This window comes from Hirundo rustica, chromosome 5 (genome assembly GCF_015227805.2).
Source record: "Hirundo rustica isolate bHirRus1 chromosome 5, bHirRus1.pri.v3, whole genome shotgun sequence".
Lineage (NCBI taxonomy): Eukaryota > Metazoa > Chordata > Aves > Passeriformes > Hirundinidae > Hirundo > Hirundo rustica.
Genome location: NC_053454.1, coordinates 11,511,533 through 11,538,990, shown reverse-complemented (window position 1 = coordinate 11,538,990; position 27,458 = coordinate 11,511,533). Strand labels below are relative to the sequence as shown.

Below are 27,458 nucleotides of genomic sequence, written 5' to 3'. Positions count from 1 at the left end.
AACAAAGTCAGAAATGCATCCACATCATACTTTGCTGATCACAAATAATTTTTTTCCTTTTTTTTAGTGAAACTGAGAAAAATTAAAGTATGCAGTGTCATTTAATATCTTAAACCTAAGACTTTATCACACATAAATAAAATTTATTATCACAGAATAAAAACCCTAAAATTTTATTATAAATGGTATTTCTAAAATATCCATTAACTAATTTGTGTTGAATAATCCGTCTCTGGGAAGGTAGAATTAACTATATTGGGAACTGAATTACAGAGCAGCCTGATGATGAGCTAAGCTATACACAGTCTTGAGGTTCTTGGTGACAGAGTTGGAACTATAGCAAATATTAAGTACTAACCACCCTTCTACACTCCTGGTCTTAATTTCTTCTGTGAATGCTTTGTGCTGTGTTAAGCTTCTGTTCTTTCTCTTACCTGCTTTTATGTGAGTGATTGCAGTGCTTGTGAGCCTTGGATAACTGATAGACTTCATTGGCTTGTATTAATGCACTTGACACAAAACAGCTAGTGAAGTCTATTTTAATTGTCATAAAAGATATATGAAATATTGCAAGATGAGTGTTCCTGTCTTCAGAAAATTTTAAATTCAAGACAGGGTAAAATTTGACATTAAAGAGGCACGAGTTTTAATCAAAGCTGAAAAATAAAAGCTTCCACTGACAGCATTTCCATTGCACTACTCTTACGTGGGAGGAATACACATCGATACATTTTCTGACTAAAAACACGCTTAAGAACAAGGGTGATAAGTTACAGTCATCACTTCTTATGATATTGTTATGGGGGGTGCATATACTCCTGTGTAGCTGTCTGTTCAGTGCTGAGCTGAATTGAAAGAATATGTTGGCCATCCTTGTTCTAAAACACACCTTGACTTTGTTTTGGGTCTTTTGCCTTCAGAAACTGACCTACATTATGAAAAAGTAGATTGATAATGGCAGCCATGAAACTAGAGTCATCCATGCTTGACCTGTTTAATTATCCTCTGGGTTATCTTTTAAGCAAAAGAAAAGTATTGCGGTTACAAGAACTTTATATACTAAGATACTCTAAATTTGATCTCCACAACCTCTGTTCCTCTACCTTTACCCTACCACTACAGAGTCAACCCACAGGCATATTTTTAATTAACTATCTGTTATTTATATTCATAGATCACATGTGCAAGTACATAGAATTTATAACTGGGTGGGAGGAATTGGGCAACAGGTTGAAAATAACCACAGAAAGTGTTTCTTTCCCCTGGCAGTCAGTTCTGTTAGAACAAACATTTGAACATGTTTACTGCAATAACACCATTTTTTTTCTCATTGAAGGAGGTAGATAGTTGACCATAAGGCTGCACATTTTTAATTTTTCTTTTTTAATTTTCCCATCTTTGCAAATACCGTTATGTACATGTTAATCTACAATGTAATTGCGATAAAGTAACTATAACCTGGTGTTGTAAAACATTCCCATTTTGTTTCTTCAGCTTTCTGTTGAAGTACATTTTCTTGTCTAACACGTGCTCCTGAGCAAAAAGAAATAAAAGGGGTCAGAACTGTGCCATGCTCTTATGTGTGCCAAGTGGAGCAGGACGGAAAGGAAGAGACTTTGCAATATAAGCTGCCAAAGCTGCCTTTCTTATTAGGGTTTTTATCAGTTTAGCAAACTGCTTTCTGTAGTTTGTCTTTTTTCTTATGTGTGTAAATTCCACTTAATTATTTAATGCTGGCTTACAAATGGTGCTTCCTGTATTATACAGAGTATCACTGAAATATCTTTGGTGTTCTCGACATATAGCAAATCCTGAACAGAAAAAAATAAAAGGCATTCCTAAGTCAGCTAGTACTAAAATTTTGATGCAAAAGGGCTTAATGAATTTGAAAGCACAGGAGAAAAAAGAAAAGTACTGCCTTGCCCAGCTTGTTTCATTTGAGTGGGGTAGGTAGATAAATACTTTCCTTCTTTCAAACAATATGCTCTTTCCTGTAACTTTGTGTTTATTGTTAGCAGAAAGCCCCTGAATTATGTTTGCTGGTGTTAATGGTGCCATCTGGAAAACAGGCTTCTAACTTGTTTAGAGTTTAAATTATGTTGGTTATATATTAGGGCAAGGAGATTAAGTAGTTAGTTTTGCTGGGATGCTGTTTGCCTGTTTTACAATAATATTTTTACAGCTTTTTGAGCAGACCAAGTGCTAAATGAAAATTACTTTTCATTATTTGCCTTGTTTAGCCAGACAACATGTTATAATCTGGCATTAGAACTTTTCCAAGTAGAACTTGGCAGACAAAACTGTGGCATGGTGAAGAAGAAATCTTACTTCATGGTTTGCTCTTGTTAAATACATCCATTTTAATTAAGTATTGGCTTGTAGCCTGTTCTTTGAAAGTGGTCCCAGTACAAGAGATGTTAAAGAATGCAAGTAACCCTGTTCTTCAGGAGATCATGTGAAATGGGCTTTTTTTCTTCTTTCCTGCCATCTTCTGAAGAAAAGCTGATAGTGCCTGGCCCCTCAGCTTGCACATTCTGCTGCAGCAGTCAGGTGGGGACTCTAACATGGAGTGGGTGCCTGAAAGTCAGTCTCCTACATCTGGAAACTGCTTCCCAAGCACTTTTCATGCTGCCACTGCCCTCAGGACATAGCTACAAAGTGTCACGGGGTGTTTGTGTAGGGAAATGTCATCAATAGGGGTCAGACTTTGGCACTTGGTGTAGAGTTTGAGTCTACCTTTCCTGCTATAATTTTAGATTGGCCAGTTAGTAAAGCTGTAACTCTGAGTCATTGGACAGTTGCCCATTCTTACCCAACTTAAAACATACAAGTTGTAGTGATTTTTCTCTTGAATTTTTTTCCAAACTAATTTATGAGAAGTCGTCTCATAAAAGAGTATCAGTCCTGGCCTTCATCAGCTTTGCTGTTAACTAATTCTTTATTCAAAAAAGTAGCATGCAGCATGAGGTTGTTTACAAACACTGGCTATCCGATAAAGCTTTCGAGGTTTTCTTTATGATTGACTGGTGGAGCAGTATGATGCTTTTGAAGAAAAGCAATTGTTTAATCTGTATGTATTCAGTAGATGGGAAAGAAGAAAAATACAAGGTGGAGTGTGGAGCAAAATGAAAAAAACACAAGGTTTAGCAGGTGTAATTGTTGTTAGTTTCTGTATGCTCCAGAGACTGTGGGACTGAGCTTTCAAATACACTGTTTTAAAGGCTGAAAATTTTAGAAAAGGTTCTAGTGCTAAATGAAGAGATTAACAGGTGAAAAACTGAAGTGATACCAAGAAAAGGATAGTAATAGTACAAAAGCTGATCCATATTACATGGTCCACATGTGCTCGTATTTATTGTAATGAATAATGTATTGAGAAACAAATTATGTTAACTGTGGGATCCTGTGCCATGTGCCAAATAACAAGGGTAAATATGCAGAAATATAATACTGAGATGGAGAGTCAATATTGTAATAAATTAATTTCCATTGTTCTTGTAAATCCCTTGTGTTGGATTTTTTTTAGTTATGATCATTTAAGTCTTCAACCACATACAGCAACGATTTTTAAAATACTTTTAACTATTGCTAGTAAACAATTTTCTTTATCTAATTTATAGAGGGCATGAAGGAAGAACCTGAAGTGCTCTTTGAAGAACTGCTTGAGAGAGCCAAAGCTGGAGAACCAAAAGCACAGACAGAGGTAATTTTATGTGTTTTTTGTCCAGTCTTGTTTGCTCTTATTTCCAAAAATAGCACTGCCTGCTGCAGAACTATTATCTCTTCCTCAGCTGAGCTGTGTCTATTTAGATGCTAAACTGTTCAAAGAAAGGTGATGCCATATGGTTTCTCTGCCTTGAGAAATACTGCTTCCTTGAGAGTGTGAGTGGCTTCAGGTCCAACTCTTTAGCATGGAAAAGGTACAGAACTGATTTTGCTTTTCTTTTTTTTTAAAGAAGCATATTTTCTTTTTTTTTTAAGAAGCATATGTGGAGCTGTGCAGATAGGGACTATTGAATGCTGTTGGTTCAGCACTACAGTGTATACAAAGATACCAGAGATCTTAGGCTGGACTCTGGAGAAAACTACCATTGAGGTGCTTTAGCAGGGACAGAGGTTGGTTTTGCTGGTGTTTTGCTCACATACCATTTCTCTGTTGAATTACACATTTTAGAAAAGAAGCCCATTGTTTATTGAAATTAGCTGTGTTTACTTATTTAATGACAGATAAAATTGAATTAATAATATCAGTTCTGTCCTGCATTTGTTAGAACTTCAGGTTTTCCCTTAGGTTTTAGAAAAATTGTATCAGTTTTCTACTGTGTTCCATCACCTGTTATAGTGGTCTAGTATGAATAGCTTAAAATTGTCTAGAAAGGTTTTAATTTATGTTTAACTTGTTTAGTGTTTTACTTGAGCATTCTTTTCCACATTCTGCTTTGATGCCAAATAGGAGTGGTTGCAGTCTCCTACATGCTCACTGGTGGTTTGGATTTTTCCCTAAGGATCACCACTCCTATTGTAAATAAAAATTGAGAGGTAAGAATGGGAAAGCAATTATTTTAAAGCTAGTAAAAAAAAAAATACAGCAGTGCTAGGCTTGTTCCCCATTCCATCTCCACTTGTTTGAGGGACAGGCTGACCTTGGAGTTGTAACCTAAGATAGTAACAAATTCCTCACTTTGAAACAGCTGGTAGCTTTGTGGAGGATGAAACATTATCCTTGAGGGAATCATTGCTGTAAAATCTATCTTTTGGCTCTATTCCTCCACATGTAAGAAAGCAAAGTCTATAATATTCTTAAAGGATATAATTTCCAGTTGAGTAAGAATACTCAGAAATACTTACATAATCTCAGTCTGTAATGCATACATATGTATATAAATGATGGGGATATTTCTCCTTTGCTTTTAATTCCACTTTCTTCCTTTATCTCTTTAAATGTATACATTTTCTATTAACACACAATAATAGGATTCTTACCATAAAAAGATACAGCATACAATTTTGTTTCAGTATGCACTCAGGATGAATTGACTGCCTGAAATGGAGCCCAAAATATAGTAATTGGGGTTTTTTTGTTTTTTTTTTTAATGCAGTCACATTTCTTGTTACTTATGGAGAGAGATTTAACTTTTAGTTTTTGAAACCTGAAAAAAAAGTTATTTCTTCTCTTTGGCTGAATACATTCCTTTAGAATCAATTAGAAAAATGTATTTTTATTTCTCACATTTGTAGGAGTATGAATGAGAAGCTGAGATGCCACTTTTTGTGCTGTTTGTTAACAATTACAAAGCCTAACACAAGAAATCAGCTAGTTGAATGGCTTGTAGTTATTTTATTACTCTGTGTTTATTCAAAAATAGTTCTGCAGTGACTATGGAAATAAATGCACTCTGAGTGGCTGTCAGCGTGTATTACTGTAACTTTATGTGTGTATATGTGTATATATATGTGTGTGTGTGTATATATATATATATATATATTTTAATCAAGAAATAACTGTATGGCAGTTATGTAAATAAAACACCCACAGCTGGAATTCTGTAATGGAAAAGCCAGTTCTGTGTCTTTAACCAGGGGATGTCTGCAAGGGGACTGCTTGAGATGACCACCTCACTTAGCAAAGCCAGAGATGAGGCAACCTTTAGAGAAGTACAGTGTGAGGGTCTGTGTTAAGCTGTTACCAAATATGATTTCATTTCATGCTTCTAGCTCATGGGAAAGAGAAGTCCAGACTGCTTAAATGATATATTTGAGGTTAACACCTTTTCCCATCCATTCTTTCTCCTTTGACTGCTAAAGGCCAGAGCTTTGCAGCCATTTTCTGTTGGTTTGATGTAGGAACTTTGCTGTTAAAAACACAGACAAGCCAAAAAGCAGTTCAGTCATAAAGCAGGTTATGCCATCATTTTGCTTGTGCAGTAGCCTTTTGTGCTGTGACTAGTCCTGTGATCTGTTAGTTCATGTTGCAATATGTATTTCTATGTCCAAGAGGTCCTTAGAAATTTAAGATCTGCATGATTAAGTGCTGCTACTCTTGAAGCTTTGCACAAAATCTTCATGGCTATAAATATAAACATGCTTAACAAACAACTGTTCTTGTCAGATGGATGTTATTTGCCATGTAACTTGTTCAAGCAATTCCTTTCTGAAATAAATAGCTGTAGCTGAGTGATAGGTACCATGCAATTGCTGAAATATTTTTTTCTTTTGTTGTCTCATACAATCTCTTCTTGGTGTGCACCTCCCATTGAACTCTGGCATGATTTTGTAATCAATGTTTGGATTATCTAGTCCAGTTTTCTCCTAATTTCTGTATGGTTTTGGATAGCTTCACTGCATGTGCTGTGGATTTATTGTCTGCCCAATAACTCTGTGTGGAAGTTGTTGAAGCACTCACTTAAGTATATGAAACCAGTCAAATGGCTGGAGAAATAACCTTTACTGGAAGAAAGACTTTTCTGATTATACAAGTGCATTTAATCCACATAAGGATAACGTGATTTCTTGATCTTTCAATGGTATTTATTTCTTTAGTCACCTTTAGTGGCAGTAACAAATCTCTGTTTCAGAGAACCTTTCAAATGAGGTTTTTTGTTCCAGCAGATAATATTATGGATTTAAAAGCTATTAAGGTATTGCATTAATTGCCTCTAGCATGTAGCTGAAGTAACACTGTGGGGGAGAGAGAAAGAGACTGCAGTGAGCCAAGCGAAAACATTTCCCAGATTCTCGAGATATGCAGATAAAATGTCCAGTAGTTCTGGTCATTTTCTGCCATTTAGCTTTTTATTGCCTTGTGTTGTGATAAGCAGAAGTGTTTCACATTATTGCATAAATATATTTACTAGTATATTTTAATATATTTTGATTTTTAGAATGAAAAAAAAAGGTGATTTGATTTTTTTTTTCTTATCTGTAAAACAGTAATACACACATCTGCTTGGTAATTTCTGTAATCCTGAATAGGAGAATTTTTATAAGCTTCACTGAATTTGCTTGATGCTTAAGCAGTATTAGTTTTATTCCATTCACCAAACAATCATGAGTTTGCTTTGACCTTCAGTGACTGAACTGGTATGAGTCAAGGATTGTCCATCTTGAAGCCTCCTTCCATGTCAAGGCCTTGTCAATAGCTTCATCTGAATTTCTGATTGTCACTGGCACCAGATTATATTACACTTACTTTTTCTGGCTCTAAAATGAATCTAGCTGTATTGTCTAGTCATTCTTGTAGGAGGAAAAGAATCCAAGAGAACTTTTAACACCGTGAGCTTCACCTGATTCTGCCAGATGCCTGAACACTGATGGCAACTGATTCACTGGCCTGGCCAAATGTGTTGCAATTCCTTCTTGCTTCCAGTTCTTCCAGATCTTTCCAATCAGAAGATCAGCTTACAACTATGTTCTTTAGTGCTAGGAGCAAATGTTTTGACCTTTTGTTCAGAGACAGTTTATCTTAGCTGAGTTCCAGGAGGTGGGGGGGAAGAAGATAGAAAGACATAGAGACAAAGTAGAGTATATTTCAGTAACTGAAGGAATTTCATTTCCTATTGCTATAGGTGGGGAAGCACTTCTTGAAATTAGCAGAAGAGGAGGATGAAGAACTTAACAACTGTAGTGCAGTTGACTGGTTCATCCTCGCTGCTAAGCAAGGTCGAAGAGAAGCTGTCAAACTCCTGCGTAGATGCCTGGCTGACAGAAGAGGTATGGGCTCTCTGAGGTTTCCTGCTTGCACTTCCCACACTACCTGAAACAATATTGTACTCATTTTACTGGTGAAAATAGGAGTTAATATATGATGGAAATGATTGTGGCAAAATTGCGTGACTAGTTGCTAAGAGACTGTTCCAACAGGTAATTTAAACTCTAATCACCAGTACTGCTTATTAAAGCATTTTTAATAGTTATTTGCTTGAATTTTTTTCATGAAATCCATACACGTTCTTCTCATCCTCACCTTTCATGGAAGCTTCTTTTCTTTGACTCTGAAGAGCATATATAACCACACACCAGCTAAATATCTGCTATTGTTTCATTCTTTTGCCCCTCTCCAACCTCTCTTCTAATTGGTTTTGTTCACTGTCTTCTCCCACTTTAAGATTCTCATCTTCCTTCATGCTACTTCCAATGCTTGGAATGGTCTCATCTGGCAACTGTATGAACTCTTACAAGGGGGGAAAAGACCCCAACTAAACAAAAAAAAAACCAAAAAAAAAAAAGGCAAACAAACACACCCCACACCCCACCTCCCACTACTTTTATTCAGTTTTTGGTGCCTCTGCATGTCACCCTTGCCTGTCTGCACTACCTTTTGCCTCTCTTCTAATTGGTTTTGTTCACTGTCTTCTCCCACTTTAAGATTCTCATCTTCCTTCATGCTACTTCCAATGCTTGGAATGGTCTCATCTGGCAACTGTATGAACTCTTACAAGGGGGGAAAAAACCCCAACTAAACAACAAAAAAAAAAACCAAAAAAAAAAAAAGGCAAACAAACACACCCCACACCCCACCTCCCACTACTTTTATTCAGTTTTTGGTGCCTCTGCATGTCACCCTTGCCTGTCTGCACTACCTTTTGCCTGATCCACCGTGCCTCAAAAGTTGAAGCAAGACATACTATAATACATGAAGTACCATATAAACCTAAGCAATGTGGTTAGATTTTGATAAGCAATCGACACAGAACGGCATTTGAGTAATTTACTTAGGTGTCAGAATGTGACTGAAACTTGCAAAGTTTCAGACTTAACTGAGAAAAATAAATTGTGAGCAAATCTATCGTTTCTGCATGGGTGTGGGTTAAGTGTGTAATGTATTTTTTCTTTTCTTGAGGCATAACTTCTGAGAATGAGGAAGAGGTGAAAAAATTATCATCTGAGACTGACTTGGAGAGAGCTGTGCGAAAAGCTGCCTTGGTCATGTATTGGAAATTAAATCCAAAAAAGAAGAAGCAATTAGCAGTTTCTGAACTTCTGGAGAATGTTGGGCAAGTTGACAATGCAGGTTTGTTCATGAACTGATTTATGGTATTGATAAAATACAGACTTACGTGCACAGTACAGCTAGAAACCTAAAGGGCTTTATGAACAGTCAGGAATGAGATAATAGTGATTGTACAATCTACTTAAGATAATGGAACTCTCTCAATGACTAACCCTCTTTTAATAACTATGCTCTCTGGACCAACACTTGCTGTAGCTCGTGGTCAGTTGAGCACTTGTTCAAGTGACCATATATTTAAAATATCTTTATTCAGCACTCACTGTCTTTGAAAAATTGGTATTTTATGGCTTTGCGGTATGTGATTTTTTTTTCCTCTCTAACAGTCATCCTGATGATACTTCACTAGATGTTTCAATTTACAGATTTAGTCTTCAAGACACTTTGCCACTACAGCACTAGGTGTTAGCTATCACAATCCTGTTTCTTTTTCAAATACAGTAACAGGAATATAGAAAACTATATAGCCACTTGTTATCTGTTTCTATGTAAGTTTGTCTTTTCCTTACTTTGAAGAAATACCATTCCCCAGATGTTGCAGTCACTGTTTGATCACTTTAATTGACTGCTTTCTATTATTGGAACAGATGGTGAGAAGCAGCCTGGCCCCGTCCCAAAGTCCGTGCAGAAGCAGAGAAGGATGCTGGAGCGATTAGTGAACAGTGAATGTGAGTGCATGCTGCTGCTTTCAGTCTTGGCCAGTGGTTTTAGTTTCTAGTTTGCTTTGGTAAACAATTTTATGCTGCCAGACTAAGAATCTATAGAAGGTTTGGATTGCAATAAACTGATAGTGTCAGTTAATTCTGTGTGGGAAACAAATAACTGATCTGCATGTGAACTCACAGAAGACATCACCATTATAGTCAACTACTAAAGGGAGTTTGCATGTAATTTGTTATTTTTATATTCCTGCCATTTCATCACTCAGAAGTCTATTCAGCAAACATTTTCACTTTCAATATATTTTTTTTAGTTCTAAATTCTCAGGTTTCTGATTACAGTGGCAGAATGAATTATGCACCAATTTAGTGCAGACGTATCCTTCATTCTATTTGCCTTGCTTCCATTTGCCCTTCCCTTATAATTAATATTTGTCTTTTCATATTTGTTCAATGAATGATTTAGGAAAGATGCACCAAGATTCTTCTTTCATTATTTACAGCAGCTCAGTTCATGTATTGCAAAGAATTAAACCCCTTGACACACATAGGGTCAGATTTGTAGACCTAAGTCTGTGAATTTTGTAAGGTTTGGGAGGATTGGAATTGGAAATGAAAGTTCTCCTCAGTCTGGTATAACTCAGAACTGCTGATGTGCTTTTGGGCTTTTAGGAGGAATGTCAAAGTGTTACATTATGAAAATGAATTATCAACAATGCAGCATGTGTAGGTTTTCAAGAACAGTATTTAACATAAGGTTCAATTATTCATTGTCAGGAAAATCTGTTTCTTGAAATGCACTAAGTCATATGGAATAGTTCACGTGCAATCTAGATCAGTACTTGAAAAGCACTTTTAAATGTCACAAAGCATATTATTTCCTAATACATTTGTACGTAAGACTATGTGAAACTAAAGTATAGTACGTGGAATAGGGAGTCAAATCTGGAGGTTTGCCGGATTAAACACCTTGAAAGATTAGATTTACATTTCATTAGGCAAATTTGGCCTTTACCTTCAAGGATTGTGTTCATTACACAGGTGACTTGAAAAATAGCGTTCCTAAGTGGAGTGGAGGATTTTAGTTTTCATTAGCTTTGACAGAAGTAGAAGAGGAGCTGGGGCACATGCCTGTATGTGAATAAGGCGTTAAGAGATGTGAGAAGTAATACTTTGGAAAGCAGGCTTGTGGTCCTATCAAACCTTCTATGAGACTATGTCCGCTGTTTTTGTGACTTGGCTGCCACTTCTGGCAAGCTAGAAACAGTCCTTCAAGGACAAGACTGTTGAGTTTCATTGTCCAGTCATTGTATCATGATGCAGATGTATTTGGGTTCATTTGAGCTGTGATGCATTGGGGTTCTTTCCATTCCTTTAGGTGAACTGGCATGTACTGCTACTGAGTGCGTGTGCAGCTAGTCATTTTGTTCTGGATACTTCAGTAATTCAGAGAGTTATCAGAAAAGGAACTGGCAAATATATATATATTTTAAGCCTTAAATTGCAGATAAAATAGCAGGGAAGTAAATGAACCTATTTGTAAGTGTAGGCAGAAATTGACGTGAATATTTTTCTTTTCCTAGGGTGGATGGGAGAAGGCAAGTGAATTTGTCATAGCCAAATTGAAAAAAAAAAAAATCTGTGAATAATAAAGTAGAATGTACAAAATACACTTTTTATATCAATTTAAGAGACACTTGGATGACAAAATACTAATGATATTTTAAAATTAAAACTTTTCATCAAAAGTAGGAGTTAAGCTGTTACCTCTTCTCTAGAGAGCTTTTACCTTATCATGGAGAAACCAGAAAGCTGTTTCTCTCCAGCATTTACTTCTCTGACTCACTGAGTTTCTTCATTTAACCACGCCAGAAGGAGATTCTTCTTTCAGTGTTAGTACATTGCCAATACTTGGAACATAATTTTTAAGCCAGGTATGTGTTTGCATATATCTGCTCTGGGTTGTCCTTAATGGAGGTATAAACAGAAAATTATAGGTCACATTGTCAATAGGCAGTTGTTGCATATCTGAGAGGTTGCATCACATTGCAGTGGATAGCCCATCTATACATTGTATGTTAATAACTCATGCCTTCTCAGATGTCCCATGATCCTGTAAAAGTGCTGCTAAAGTATTTTTGTGAGGTTCTAACATGTCTGCTTGCTGATTCTACACAAATAAGACTATTCCAGCGCTGTATATTCATTCCCAATAAAACAGTAAATTTAGATGACACCTATCGTATTAGGCTTAATTTGAAGCCCACCAAGCCAGCTAAAGAGTCTCACGGATTTCTTGATGCCAGTAAAGTTGCCTTACAGTCTGTGAATAACAAGAATAGCTATCAAAAGTAAATCCTTTCTTGTTTCTTGGGAGGCATCCCAGATGGTATTTTGTGGGACATAAGGGTTCATGCATGGAGGAGGGGGAGTGGTAAAAGTCCAAGCCAAAGGCAGCATCTGTATTGTGAGATTAAACCAAAAGACAGATTGTAAGATGCTGATTTTCTGTTGAACTCTTAACATTCCTCTTCCTCTAGTTCGTATCTTGAAATAAATACTTTATTTTGTTCTGTATCGCCAGTGTTTTCAGTGTTAAACACTGAGCTATTTATATGTTGCTTTTATAAATGTAGCATATTTAAATTAAAAATTTTCTGGGCCCAAATCCATTAATCCTCTGATTCTGAATTTGATTAAGCAGTTATCTGTCTCTTTAAAATATCAAACTAGTAAGCAGGCCAGCTTTCATATCTTTGCATCAGCTAAGTAGTTAAATTTACTGTGTGGGAGGTGTGCTACAGATTTTTGTCATTCAATTCTTTCATGTATACAGCAATGCCATTTACTTCAGTTTATGGAAGAAAAGTTGCTGTTAATTATTCTTCTTTACAAACTGCATGAAGCTTGTCTGCCATAGAAACAAGCTAATCCATGCTAATGTAGACAACTAGGTGCAAAGAGTTTGAACCAGTGTATAAATCATCTTCTGTCCTGCCATTTCCCTAAGAGTTTTCAGTAGTAACCTCGTGCCTCCCTTATGCTCACAGGAGTGGATAAAGATCTTCCAGAGCAGAGGGGTGAATTTTGTCTCTATGTAAACTGAGCAAGGTCTGTTTTGTTGCTGGTAGCTGTTTTAGATCTCAGTTGATACAGTTTGGAGGAGGCCCTTTGTATAGCCACGTAGCATATTAAATTAATACACTTTAAGTAATCCATATTTAGTCTCATAGCTACAACAATTGTGCGTTTCCCATAATGATAACAGAGGTCTGTAACCTCTGAACTCAGAAAAATGTTAAAACTGTTAAATGACAAATCAGAAGTCAGTGTTTCAGTTGATGACATACAGATACTTCACTACTGCTTCTGTACAAATCTTTCTTTCCAGTGCAGCTGTTGAGTATTTCTCTGAAGCAGATACAATAGTTTATTATTTAAAACTGTGACTTAATTCAGTAGGTTTTTTGGTTTTTTTTATATGGCATACTTGCAAATAAGGTACATTCACTCACTCTGTTATCCTACTTGTCAGTATAACAAACTTAGCTACTGATCTGACAAGATGTAGAGTATTATATCTATTGCTGGCACAAGGAGATTGTTGTTTTCAGCAGACATCTCAGGACAAGTTGTAAAGTAAACCTGTGTTTTCAGTAGTTCAGTTTTTGTAGGCTAGATTCTGGCAGGAAAGAAAAATAATACTCCAATTCATATTCAATACAGTGTTGTGATAAAATTTACTGCAAATTTTCATTTTATGTTTTTAGCTAAAAAATTTATTGCTTTGGATGACTTTGTTGAGATTACCAAGAAGTATGCAAAGGGAATCATCCCATCTAACCTGATTACGCAGGAAGAGGAAGATGATGAGCTGGCAGGGAAGAGTCCTGAAGAATTACCCCTACGACTGAAGGTAAAAAGGCAATATCGAACAGGTTACGTTGAATGGCCTCTTAAGCATCACAGACAAAACACGAGTGACTTGCACTTCTCTCTCAGTACTGATGTTTAGTCTGTATAGATCAGTACAAGAATTGTTGCTGGACTTCTTTTTGGACTTGATCTCATATATATGTTTCAAGTTTCCTATATATGAGTCATGTATTTAAAAGAAAGTGACAACAGTTTTCCCTGTAAGGGGAGAATCTACCTTCATTATATCATCAGTGAGGATTTAAATGTACCTGTCATCACTGCCCTATTTTTATTATAGATGTTGTTATACTCTTTGTATCTTTCTAATTTAGACAGGAGCAAGCAGATGGGAAAAATTATCTATAGCATGAAAAGGTTCTGTTCTGACAGAATTCAAGAAAGATGAAACTTGCTGTTAGCTTCTACACTGATACTTCTCTAGACAGTGAAAGGAGAAGGGAGAATTAAGGTCCATGCCTTCAATACTGGCGTAAATTTTAGGTGAGGTAGGGGGTGTGTGGCTGCTGACCTGAGAGTTTTTGCTGTAATTTTGTTGTCCATTATCATGTTGCAGGGTGGGGAAAAAAGGGGGAGTGAAAGGTGTCTCTTTCCGAGTTTTTGCATGGCTAATTCTCTGAAAGAGATGCAATTATGAAGAACAGAGATGCCTTCACAAAAAAAAAGCTTTTGCCCAAATCACTGGGGCGTGTGTTGTCCCATTTCATCACAGTGCCACTGGTGTTTGCTGGAACATTCTTTGCTTTTCCACTTGAACTAATTAATATAAAAATGTAAGATCTGGGAAAGCATAAACACTGTCATTTTATGGGGGAAGGATGATTGACTGCAGCATCTAATATTTGCAATCCCTATGCAATATCTGAATATATGTTTGAAAAATCCAGTACCTTTTAATTGATCTTTTATTAAGTATATGGTTGGTTATAGTGAGAATGTTCAATCCAGTAGTTTCTCTGTTTTCCAGTGACTGTGGTGGAAAATGCCACATAAAACAGGTAGAATTTTAAGATCCTCTGCAGTTACTGTTGTGGAGTTAAAAGAATCTGTAAATATGTAGTAATTGAATTTAACATGATGCTGCTGCTTGCAAAACAGGTTTTGACAGCTGCATCCCTAGATGCTTGGGAAGGATTGTTTAAATATAAAACCACAGCTGTAAAAACTCCCTGTATGTGTATATGAATCATAGGCACTATTTCCTGCAGTGTGTATGTGTAGAATATATAGCATAATCCTTGCAGAATGTGGCAATTACATGCTTTAAAGTACAGTACTCGCAGCTCAAGTAATGACTTAAGATAGTGCAGGGCTGTAGCCATGCAGTTTATCTTCAGTATGAAGTTAGCAGAGCAGAATATTTGACTAGGAAGCCATTTAATTATATGTGTCAAAGGTAATGAAATACATCTTGCCTGAAATCAAAATTGCCTCTGAGCTTTGTCTGTCTGAGTTAATCAAAATGGAGCTAATAATCTCGGACACAGTAATCTTATTTTATTGGCAACACTGATCTGAAATATAAATCTTTCCATGTTAGTTGAGGTTAGACAACTGGCTATTACTGCTTCAGCTAAGAATGTCTGTGATGTAAAGGTTCAAAACTGCTCGTTAATAAAATGCTTCTTTCTCTTTTTCCAGGTTGTAAAATATCCACTTCATGCCATTATGGAAATTAAAGAATACCTTATAGATATTGCATCAAAGGCAGGAATGCATTGGCTGTCTACCATTGTTCCAACACACCATATCAATGCCCTCATCTTTTTCTTCATCATCAGTAATCTGACAATTGATTTTTTTGCCTTCATTATTCCATTAATCATATTCTATTTGTCCTTCATTTCTATGGTGATTTGCACACTGAAAGTTTTTCAGGACAGTAAGGCTTGGGAAAACTTCCGTGCTTTGACTGACTTACTGCTTCGCTTCGAACCAAACCTAGATGTTGAGCAAGCTGAGGTGAACTTCGGATGGAACCACTTAGAGCCGTACATTTATTTTTTACTCTCGGTATTCTTTGTAATTTTTTCCTTCCCTATAGCAAGCAAAGACTGTATACCATGCTCAGAGTTAGCTACTGTCTCGGTTTTCTTCACAGTGACAAGTTACATGAGTTTAAGCACATGTGCAGAACCTTACACGCGAAGGGCATTAATGACTGAGATGGCTGCAGGTTGCTTATCCCTGTTGCAGGTATTACCTGGGAATTTTGGCTACTTGAAATTCTTAGGTAAAACCTTCTTTACAGTTCCTGTAGGCCATTTCTTTGTAATCAATGTAAGCATCCCATGCCTTCTGTTTCTGTACTTGTTCTATCTTTTCTTTAGAATGGCCCAACTACGGAATTTTAAAGGCACCTACTGCTACCTGGTCCCATACCTGGTGTGCTTTATGTGGTGTGAACTCTCTGTGGTCATTCTGCGGGAGTCCTCTGGCATTGGGCTCGTTCGTGCATCCATCGGTTATTTCCTGTTCCTCTTTGCGCTCCCAGTGCTGGGTGTAGGCATTGCACTGATGTGTCTTGTCCACTTCATTAAGTGGTTTTTGTCTTTGGAGCTCATGAAAATTGTAGTGACCCTGGTTTTGTGTGCTGTTCCTTTGCTCTTTCGATGGTGGACAAAGGTTAACTTCTCTGTAGTTGAAGTGGTTAAATCGCTCACCCGAAGCTCAATTGTGAAACTCATTCTGGTGTGGATTACAGCTGTAGTGCTGTTCTGTTGGTTCTATGTGTATCGATCGGAAGGAATGAAAGTTTACAACTCCACCCTGACCTGGAATCAGTATGGTTTCCTCTGTGGACCCCGGGCCTGGAAGGAGACTAACATGGCACGTACTCAGATTTTGTGCAGTCACCTGGAAGGACACAGAGTGACATGGACTGGGCGGTTCAAATACGTGCGCGTGACAGAAATCGACAATAGCGCAGAATCTGCAATAAATATGCTTCCGTTTTTTATTGGCGATTGGATGAGATGCTTGTATGGTGAAACTTACCCTCTTTGTGATCCCAAAAATGTTACACTGGAGGAGGAAGAATTGTGCCGTCTGAAGTTTTTGACAAAGCATAAATGCCACATGAAAATGTTTGATCGGTACAAATTTGAAATCACTGTTGGCATGCCTTTCAGTAGTAAAAATGGAAGCAAGCCTATAGAGGAGGATGATATAACCAAAGATATTGTGCTGAAGGCAAGCAATGAGTTTAAAAAAGTGTTGCTGAATTTGAGGCAAGGGAGTATAATTGAATTCAGCACAATTTTGGAAGGTCGTCTTGGCAGTAAATGGCCTGTCTTTGAACTGAAAGCAATCACTTGCTTGAATTGCATGTCTAAACTCTTACCTGCAGGGAGGCACGTGAAAATAGAGCAGGACTGGAGGAGTACAGTGCATAAAGCCATTAAATTTGCTTTTGATTTTTTCTTCTTCCCATTCCTGTCAGCTGCATAATGTGCTCACATATTGGTTCAGTGGTATTTTCAGTGTCCGCTGCATTTACACTACCAAAGGTTTGGCTTCTTAAGAGGGAAAAAAATCCAACGAAAATCTACCTTACTGTAGCAATGCTCAAAAAGTGTGCTAATATAGAGCGTTGGTTGAGTTTTTCAAGTGTACACACCATATCCTGACCTTAAACCCTGTATGACTGATGTAATAGATAGTACTTTAATATTATAAATGAATGCAGGGCATCGCTGCTGACTAATTGCATGGAAACTGTTTTGTCCAAAATGGGTATTTTGCCTGTGGTACAACACTAGATGCATTCACTTGCTCAATGTTAAAAGCACTTTACTCTTTTAAGTATTCACAGTGTGCCCATTTGTATTTTCATAAGTATGGTTTAGAATAGGGAGCTGACAACAGATTTTGTTCACTTACTGCTTGTATTTATTTGGTGTTTTCTAGAAAAATGTGATCTTAGAGTCAGTAGCGGGTGGTGATATTTGCGTACAGCAATCACTGTTTCACTGCTTGTCCAGAACACAGTGACCACTGTTTTTTGAAAGGGCACATTTCACACCTCAGCAAGGTTTTACAAAGTCCCCAGGCTTCCACTTTGCATTAAATATTGTGTAGGAAAGTTGCTATTTGTTCTGATTGGTTACACTAAAGTAACCAACCACGCTGATTGATGTGTGAAAGGCAAATCCCAAGGCTGGTATTGAGATGGTACCAGTAATGGACAAGCCACAGCAACTGAAATTATACCTAAAGGTCTATAGTGAAAATGGAAATAGAATGTTTAATTACTTGTATTTTGCAAATAAACATGAAGTAGAAACTTGAATTAAATGGGTACATTTATTCATTATGCTTTGACATTGTGACCAGTTGTTTGTGTTGTGTTGATAGCAGCTTTCACTGAAAACTACAATTTAGAATGTTTAAAATATTTTGGTGTGAGATACTTGAAGTTGATGGTTTTGAAGCCAACAGTAAAATCTGGTGTGCCAGAAGTTTTTGTAACTTTGCAGTCTACATGTAGTGCTTTCCCCCTGCTTTTGTTGTGAGTTTGGACCTTTTCTGGCCACTGTGGCTGTTCATCACAGATTCATCCTGCCATTTCTGTAACTCCTCCACTGACCCTCCTTTAGATTCCTTTTTGCCTTTGTGTGTCAGTCATCACCAGGACCAGGGAGAAGGGTTAGCAATGAAAACCTGATAGAGAAGGGGAACCTTTTGGGGACAGTGAGGCAGTGGCTGCATGCCAGCTGTGAGCACCCTCTTGAGCATTACCCAGAGCTGCAGTTGGGAGGGAGGATGCCAAAGGCACCTACAGGTGTGCTGCCCAGTGCCCACAGCAGAAGCCCCCACCAACCAAAGCCCCACAGTCCATCATGCTTCAGCCCATCAGAAAATCAATAAAGTAAAATTGTATATTCAGGGTGCTTCTAGCTTTGAAAACTTGCCAACTCTCTGTTTCCACCCGGGGAAAAGAAAAGGAGTTACATGGCAAGTAAATGCAAGTTTTGACAGCTTCCCTTTACCCGGGCCCATTTTGGCTGGAAATAAGCCAAATTTAGGGCTTTCTCCTCCTTTCAGGACATCTGTAGGCCCTTTTTAGATACCCAAACATTCTACCTGGCTCTGAAATTTAAGCACAAAAGATTTTTTTTTTTTTTAACTTTTTTCCCTTACATACACACAATTGTGAAACTTCTATTCATGTGTTTATGAGGAAAAAACCCCAACATCTTGGGACTGAGAACTGATGTTAAAATTTCTCCTTTTAGCTTTCACCTTTTGTATGGATGTCAACTTAGTGACTTACTGTGGTGCATTTTGAAGGAGTTGTTATATATCCTGAAAATGAAAAAGTGGCTTAAGTCAGATGTGGGAAATTTTGCAAGAGGAGGGCACGTACTTGATTTCTTTGGAATGAGTTGCTTTTTAAGAGACAAAAGGCACTTGGTACCTCAGTTCCCATCTGTATCATCATAACAACTCTGAAACTTGTATTTCAGTCTTTTTTGCAGAAGTTGTTAGAGGATATTGGCATATAACTGTTACTAAATTTGAAAACTTAGAATTAGCTAAAAATCTATGGTTCCTTGGAAGGGAGAGCTCCTTCAAAAATACTCATATCAATATTGATCAGATTCAAAGTTAAACAATTACCCTTTATGCACTTACATGAAGGGAAAAAAAAAAAAAAAAAACCACAAAAACAAAGCCAAAGTCTGAATTTCCTAGCTAGATCCTAGGAAAAAATAATTCATGTGCTCTGTAGTGATGGATTAATAAGGATACTTGAATTTATCAAGGGCCTCTTTGCAGCACAGGTGGGAAATTTTGCACAGTAGCGCATTGAAGGTCATTTTCCATATATTTTTAGTTCTTCAGTGCAACCACAAGGGACAGAGGAAGCAAATTTTACTACAAGACCTTTAAATAATGCCTTTTAATGCTAGTTCTCAAGTGTTTCTCCTTGATGCTTTTAAATTTTTATGGAAAAAGAGGATACATTAATGGTAACACGATGGATATGTACTCCATTATCTTGTCTGTCTAGTGTTCAGTGTTCTGAAACCTTTACCATATAAATCTTTCCTTTCTAAAGTGTATCTTAGCTGACAAGCACAGAATTGCTGGAATTTAATAATCAAGTGTTTTTGCAAAGGGTGCCTCTATTTACTTTGCACCTTGCAAGCAAACAGAGCACAAAATATCTTTGTTCCGTTCCTGCTACAGCTCTGTGTTCCAAACCACTCCATCTTCTAAGCTGGAGAGGCACAGAATCTGGCAGCTGCTGTTAATTATTCAATTAGTCTTACATTTATTATTCTTACTCAGTTTTCAATATATGACGAATTATAAACAGTTCCAAAGGCAGGTGCCCTTTCTCTAGGCTGGTAATGCAGTCTTTTGAATTAGTATTAATTAACAGAAGAGGAGGAGGATATTACACAGCTATTGACAATTCTAAATTAGGTTCAGCTGTTCTTCTGTAAGTTCAGCTTTAGCATTTAGAATATACAGCATCTAGAAAAATATTCATTTGAATTCCATCTTCAATGGAACATGAAAAAGTACTGTTTGTTCTACAAACTGGTACATTTTTCCACGGCACATACAGAAATTCTGAATAACTTGAGAGCCCACTCTGTAATGACTAACAACATCTTGCAGGAGGCAAGAATGCAGAGTTGCCCTGTTCTCCCAGAGAAAAAAAATTGGTAGATCTGTAGGCATTAACATGTGGTTTTATTTCTTAGAACTAATGGATCTCTTAAGTGCCATAAAATAGCTGTTATTAATTGAAAATTTGTTGCAATATTTTTGTAACACAGGGTAATAAGAATGTTGCCCAGAGATGCTGTGGCTGCCCCATCCTTGGAGGTATTTAAGGCCAGGCTGGATGGGGCTCTGAGCAATCTGGTCTAGTGGAAGGTGTCCCTGTCCATGGCAGAGGGGTTGACAGTCCCTTCCAAGCCAAACCATTCTGTTTCTGTGTTACCATCAGAGTAGTGTAGTGCTTTCCTATATTCTTACATTGAGCTGCTTGTCTGTCTTCTGGCTTCTCTATTTCAACTGGAAAAGGCAAAACAAGTTTCCAGATAGTGAATACCTTTTCAGTACTTTTGAAACCCATTGCAGCCTCTCAGGGTAAGGCTCACATCCAGTAACAGCTGAAGGAGGTTCAAAGAAGCTGTGCTCCAACCTCAGCTTCACAGCTGCAATTGTTTGAACAGCAGATGGATATGAAGGAAAACCAACAGCTATGTCATTGAGTTAGAAATATATTAATCCATGCAGCAAAAATTAGGTGCAATTTGCCAACTCGTAAGGAGATAACATACCTGCTTTGGCACCTACATACAAGCAAGTGTTGCGTGCAAATAGGATGCCTGGAAACCAAACACCAAATCACATCACTGTTTATATGCATTAAGTTGGTTCATTTATTTTCATATTATTACTCAAAAGCTTTAATATACCTTTTACTCGGGCGGGGGGAGGGGGGGGGTGGGCAGGGGCAGAAATCTCATCCTGCAGTTCCTCTTACAAATCGTAGCCTGATGTGGAAAAGATGAGAGTCACCTTCCCCTTAAGGATGGATGTTAAGCACTGAGGAAACTTGTGTTTTCCTCCCCTCTAACTAACTTGAACTTCAAGTTTTGAAGCAGAACAGGAACATAGAACCACTGCTTACAGCATTCCTTTAAAAGATACTTTTGTTGAGTATGGAAGAAAATTGGATGTGTATCTGTCCACTGACAGCTACATTAAGCAGCTTCCGTAAGATTGCAGCTTCACAACACTAACTTCAGCATTTTCATATGACAAAAAAAATTAACTTAAGTCTGTGCAAGAAGTGATGATTTTTACTGCGCATCATGATTTGAGTGCTAAGTTAGTTGGGGTGTTTCCTCTGGGCTGAACTTCTGTTGATGGAGCTGAGGATCTCTGCAATCCTACTGAAAAATCTGTGTGTATATACATGGCGAGCGGCAGGGCGATGAAAAGAGCACTGAGCAGGTGCGTTCCTCGTTCTCATTGACCGCGCAGTGCGGAGCTCTCCTCCGGTGAGCGGCAGGGCGATGAAGAGAGGGCTCTGGGGAGCGTGGTGAACAGGCGCGTAGAAACGGGCATGGTGTGGCAGTTCATGCAGGCAGGGCAAGCACGCAGGGTTGCAGGTTTCCTCCTGCTAGTGGGGTTTTTAGTTTGTTGTGCGTTGCTTGTCACTTTTAGAGCTGGTGGCTCCGTTTCGCCCAGGCTAGTTTGAGACTGTGACAAGACAGGAAAACTCCCCTGGGTCCTAAAAACCCGGGGAGCAGTGAAGGGGCTTTTTCCCCTTATCACGAGAGACAGACCTCATCTATAGGAGGAGGAAATGAGACAGACTTGGTGAGAGGGCAAATCCAAGGTCTTTATCCCATCCTGTTTGGACAACTGCCCTAGTTCAGCAGCTCTTGCCAAGTCCTGGCCTGGCTTCGTGTTCCAGGCTTATATATAGGGGAGGCGCCAAGGGAGGGGACAAACCAACACCCAATGAGGGAAAAGGTGGGAGTGGAACAGGGCTGGAGGGGCATCCAAAGAAACCATGGGAACATAAAGGGAGGAACCTCCTCAGCTCTTGCCCTATCATTCAGTGTCCTTGCCTGAACTCTCCAGAAGCTGGGAGGAACAGCCAAATGACAGACAGGGCCCGTAGGAGGGGACTGGGAGGAGTGACAGGGAAAAAGGGGTAGGGACAAACCTTGGAACATAACATTTCCTCAGGAGAAAAGGAGAGTACAGAACAAACCATTATGACGCAAAACTCAATATAAAATGCAATATGAAAACAAATAATGCAACATAGCCCAGTTGTGTTTTGGTTGGTTGGTTGGTTTTGGGTTTTTTTGTTAGTAATGGTTTTTACACTATCAAAACCTGCAGTTGGTGAAAGTGTATGTAGCCAAATAGAACCCTCCAAAAAGGATGCGTCTGTCCAGACCCCTTCCTGTGCAGAGTGTTTGAGCTTATCAGTGGTACCAGCAGGGCTTGCAGAAGAAGCCTGCCTGCAGTGATGCAGGTGAATGATCTTTCGCTTCACTTTGCCCACATCCTGGGCAGGTAAGTGGTCCTTGGAGCTGTCCTGTCCTTGGGGCCCTCAGGACCAGATGTTAGCTGTCCCTCTCCCACCTCTGCTACCTGGTAGACTCTTTTAACCCACACTCACCTCCCAGATGACCTTTGGGTTGAGATGTGAATTCTTCCTTCACTGCCTGTCTCACTTAGCAACAAGGAAAATAAAGCAGTGAAACTCCAGTGCATTGTGACTCATTCCCACTTGCTTGTTCTTCAGGACAAGCGTGTTTTCCTATGGTTGTATTCAAACATTTGGCCACTACCTTCAGACTTGCAAAAAAAAGGAAGATCTCTTCCCAGGGTAGTGACAATACCAATAATTCTTAACTTGGCAGCCCAGATAGCTGTTGGTTGGTGCACACCTGGAGACAAGGCAGTACCTGCTCAGAGGGCTCGCTTTGCTTAACAAGCTGCAGCAAAAACAACATCCCCTCTGCTGGGTCTGTCTGGATCATCAGCCCCAACACATTTACAGCCTTCTGCTTCCTCCCTTCTGGAGGTCCCCACTACAGAGAGAAAAGAGAGGGTCCCACTCAAAGGTTTGTGGATGCTCCAGTTTGATGGGGATGGGTTTGTCAAGGGAGGCTGCATTCCATTAGTTTTGAACTTTCCCATGTGCCACCAATAATAAAAATTGTCCACCTTACATGCAGAGGTGTCCACCCCAGTGCCATGGTGTGCTGATGTCTCTCTTATCCTGGGTCCACTGCCAACAGGAGCTCTCCAGTGGGAAGGAGATTGTTTATCTTTTAATGGTGCCTCATAGGTGCTGCTGTGAAGGTCAAGTCTCAGTGCTGAAAAGACTTTGTGTATAGCCACAGTGAGGTGACAGCAGCTTCTGCTCCAGAGAACTAAGTGCTTTAATAGTGCTGGGTTTTCAGGGAGATCTTGAGCCCCCCCCAGAATGTGGTGAGCTGTTTTGCCACCTTTGCTGATGCATTCCCCCTTCCTCCTTTCCAGGCTGCAATATGATCTGAAAAATTCTCAGTAGGCCTTGGCCTTGAAAACAGCATCTGGGCTCAGCTATTTCCAAGCTTATCAGAAACACTGCCCACTCCCAGGAATTGCTAAAAGCTCCTGTTTTCCTTATGACCAGTGCCGGAGAATATTCCTCTTACCTGAATGGCATAACGTTCTTGTTCTCACGCTTTCGAAGGAAGTGCCGACCCAAACTGGAGCCAGGATGAAACATTTTTATGAGTAAAGCCCACTCTCTTCTGACCCTACAAATAATGGTCCAAAATGAGACGCTTTGAGCTCTCCTGGACCACAGTGGGTCTGTGACCAGCACCTCCCTCTGAGTGGGATCCCTCTCAGAGCCAGCAACCCCTCAGGTTTGCTGCACCTGGAGGATCGCTGAAACACGACATATCCTGGGACCATATCTCAACTCCTCAAGGCCCCATCCTTTGCCCACTGTGTTGTTGTTAAGTTGCCAAGTTCAACATAGAAGTTGTGCGTTAGGTTAACTGCTGTTAAGCGTTACTCCTCTGTTAGATTGTTATGGTTAAGCTATAAATTAAGTTATGAGTTAAACTGGGTATAAGTTAAGTGTTTCTCCTATGTTAAATTTCTAGGCTTAAGGCATAACTTGACTTAAAGTACTGTTGAGTGTTTTTAAGCTTTTAGGCCGTGTTCCTTTTCATCTTTGCACTTGCTTGTCTTTTGTCACACACACACTCCCCCTCCTAGATAGTTCTCAGTTTATTTTTGTTTTGATTGCCTGGATTTTGTTTGGGTTTGTTGTTGCTTGTTTTTCCTCGTTGTGCCTCAGCTGTCCTGTAATTAGTAGAGTAAATCTTGCCAATGAACTTGTCATGCTTGGTTGCTTAATATTAAATAGGACTTTTGCTCATACTCTTGATAGTGATTTTTTAAGCAATCTCAAACACTCTCATTTGTAACACCACCACCTGGACGTCTTTGGTGCTCCTGTGTGCAGAGTATGAGGGTTAGCATGAGCCATTTCTGCTCCCAGGCAGTGCTGAGAACTCAGTCCTGGAAATTTTCTATTGCAGCCTTTGTTCTAATCACATCGCCTTTTCTATGGTGCCAGGATCTTCCTGACATACCTCTAGATAACATGTATCAGGCTGGGGTTTTTCAGGGGCCACGTGGAGAGGCTTGAGTTTCCCCAGCTCAGCCTCGCTTGTTCTACATACAGTATAGATGGAGTCTTAATGTAGGATATTTTTCAGTGCCTGCAGTTAGCCAGTGGGAATGCTCCTTTCATTACTTTCCTTTATTGTTTGGGCAGTGGGAAAGCTGTAGACTTGTGACATGAGAAACATTATGCCTCCAAATCCACTTTAGTCCAGGCGCAGCACAGGTTTGGAAGTTAGGAAGAGTGTGGCTGAAAGACTGTGGCTGCCCCCACATACCTCCATGGCATCAGGGTACATTTGCCATATACCTTTGTGGGTCAGCTGTGCCAGACCACCAGATCCACACAGTCCAGTGGATCAGATTGTGCCTTTCCTCTACCTGGCTAGAAGGAGGGCCCCTCTAATCCTGGTTGCAGTACGCATTTGGCTCTTCCTGTAAGTATGAACTGGAGGACCCTTCAAGAGGATTTGGTCATACCATCATTCCTGTACCACCTGGAGTCTTGTCCACACCAGACCAGAGCAGCATTTACCCTACATGAGCTTCTTACAGTAGTCATTCCTCTTTTCAATTCATGTACCCAGGCTGCCAAGGAAGAGGTGGGCTTTCTGTCCCATTTCCTCATGTCTTCTCCATGCTCATGAAGGGAAAACCCTAGACTGCCTCATGGAGTGTACTCTCTCTCCTTGGCTGGGGGATGCCTGCTCCTAATGGCAGAGTCTTGCTGGTCCTGGCAAGACATGGAAAATTCCTTCCTAGAGCTCTTCTCTCAGTTTCAGGTGGCTCTGTTCAAATTTCTCTTCCAAGACCCAGATGTGCTCAGCCAGCTTTTTTTCCACAGACGAAATGTGGGCCTTTAACTGGGTGGTGACAGTGTCCTCATAGATCCTTAATTTGCTGACCAATGCACCCACCTTGTCCTCTCCCTCCCTCCACTTCAGCATCACTAGGTTAGGGGAGTACATATATATCTCTGGTGTGAATTTCAGCCACACCTGTGACATGTGCTGGACACTCTTTGTACTCTTAGGGAATCTCTCACCTTCTGAAAAGATGATCTCCAGCACTGCTAATTCCCTTAGGTATCAGATACATTGGTCCATCATGTTCCACCATCCTTGGTGCACTTGGAGATCCTTCTTAGGAAGGTGTCCATCCTTTACACTTGCCAGCAGTCACCGTCAAAGGCTGAGTTGCCTTTGTTTTCCTGACTCCCTGGTCAACGACCACGTCCCAGGACAGTGATCCCAGTTTCCTGGCCTCACTTCTGTCCAGAATGGTGTCGTTTTGGCTGCAGTGTCCCAGATGAGGTGTAGCCAGGTCAGGATGGACTCCTTCACCTGGCAGGTGAACTTCCTCTGCAGGTCACATAGCTCACCCAGGGACAGAGATTGAGTGATGATCTCTGGCTCTTCTGCTGGGTGTGAAGGTCCTGCCACCTCCTCATCAGTCAATATGTGTCCTGATTTGGTCTTGGATTCATTTTTCTGCATGGGGAAAACTGCTACTGACTTAGGCTGTCCTTCTGTCCCAGACATGGTTTGTGTGGACACGGTTCCTGTTGATATTCAAGAATGAACTCTACCTCTTCCATCCTCTCCAGGTTTGGACACCAAAATGTGTCCTGAGCCATGCCCTGGCCCCTGCAGAGTCTCGCAGAGCATTGTACCCCCACACACTTTGATGGATCTGTTGAGAAATACTTCTGGCAAATGGTCATGAGCCACTTCAGCCCCTGTATGCATTTCCTTTGAGTTTCATCATGGGACACAAGGGCCACGTGCTTGGAGAAAATTTTTCCCACCCTGTCCGTGCATGGATGCCAACCATGGTGACACTGATAGGCCAGAGAGCATTTCCAATGGCATTGTTTGCCTTCACATATTCTCCTTGCAACATGAATTTAATACTATCTATTATTGATTCTTTGATGTCTGCAGGAAGTGTCCTTTTGCTGAGTTTCCCCAAAAGTGGCCCCAGGTGGGACTCAGGCAGGACTTTCTGAGTAGCACAGTTCAGCTTGCCCTGCACTCCCCGTTTCACACAGCCCTCTCTGGCATTCAACTCCTTGGCCCAAACTCCCAGAGGAAACTTCAGGAACTTTGTTATGATGTCCATATCATAGTGATCATCAGCCCCATCCTAAGGATTCTCCCAAAGCTTCTAGTTCTTCACTTGTAGTATTCTCCTCAATGACTTTCAGGTCATTCTGGGAGTCATCATCTCCTGCTTCTTGGCTACCTACAATTTCATTCAGTTACAGCTGAGAAATCTTATCCAAAGCAGCCTTCAGGCCATTTCTCGGGCCCTTGTTCACTTCAGGTGAAAGAATTCTTTCTGTCTTCCTCAGATGCTGAAATGCATCATAATCTGTTTCTCGAACCAGTCTAATGGGCTTACCCCTCTCTTGTAACCTCCTGATCACCTCCTGTCTGGAAAGAGTCGTTGGTAACTTGTCCTCTGCTACTTTGAGTTCCAGCACTGGATTTGATGCAGCCAGTTGGTTTCTCCTCCTTTTCCTGATGCTGTACCTTGTAGACACATCTCTGGAAGTAGGCCTCCTCTTCCTTTTTATCTAGCTCACTGTGTTTGAAACACTCATTTCCCCCCAGGAGCTCCTTCTCCCCCAGGTGCTGGTGTTTCCTGCTGATCTCCTGCTTCAGGATGTCCAT

At 39.7% G+C, this 27,458-nt stretch overlaps 1 protein-coding gene and 1 pseudogene across 3 annotated transcripts in view; one reads left to right on the top strand and one right to left on the bottom strand.

The window, feature by feature from the left end:
* WFS1 (wolframin ER transmembrane glycoprotein) overlaps positions 1 to 19,242 on the top strand; it is a 35,135-nt gene extending 15,893 nt beyond the window's left edge. The window contains exons 3-8 of one of the 3 annotated variants that reach the window (XM_040064894.1): positions 3,621 to 3,703; positions 7,566 to 7,710; positions 8,840 to 9,010; positions 9,595 to 9,675; positions 13,437 to 13,582; positions 15,244 to 19,242. In XM_040064894.1, coding sequence (XP_039920828.1) covers positions 3,621 to 3,703; positions 7,566 to 7,710; positions 8,840 to 9,010; positions 9,595 to 9,675; positions 13,437 to 13,582; positions 15,244 to 17,052 — 2,435 coding nt within the window. In that variant the 3' untranslated portion in view covers positions 17,053 to 19,242. Of the gene's footprint in view, positions 1 to 3,620; positions 3,704 to 3,818; positions 3,921 to 7,565; positions 7,711 to 8,839; positions 9,011 to 9,594; positions 9,676 to 13,436; positions 13,583 to 15,243 lie in introns of those variants that run through there. The other 2 variants (XM_040064895.2, XM_040064897.2) reach the window with 2 other exon arrangements.
* A 7,048-nt stretch (positions 19,243 to 26,290) lies between these two features.
* Positions 26,291 to 27,458, bottom strand: LOC120752705 (pre-mRNA-splicing factor 18-like; annotated as a pseudogene).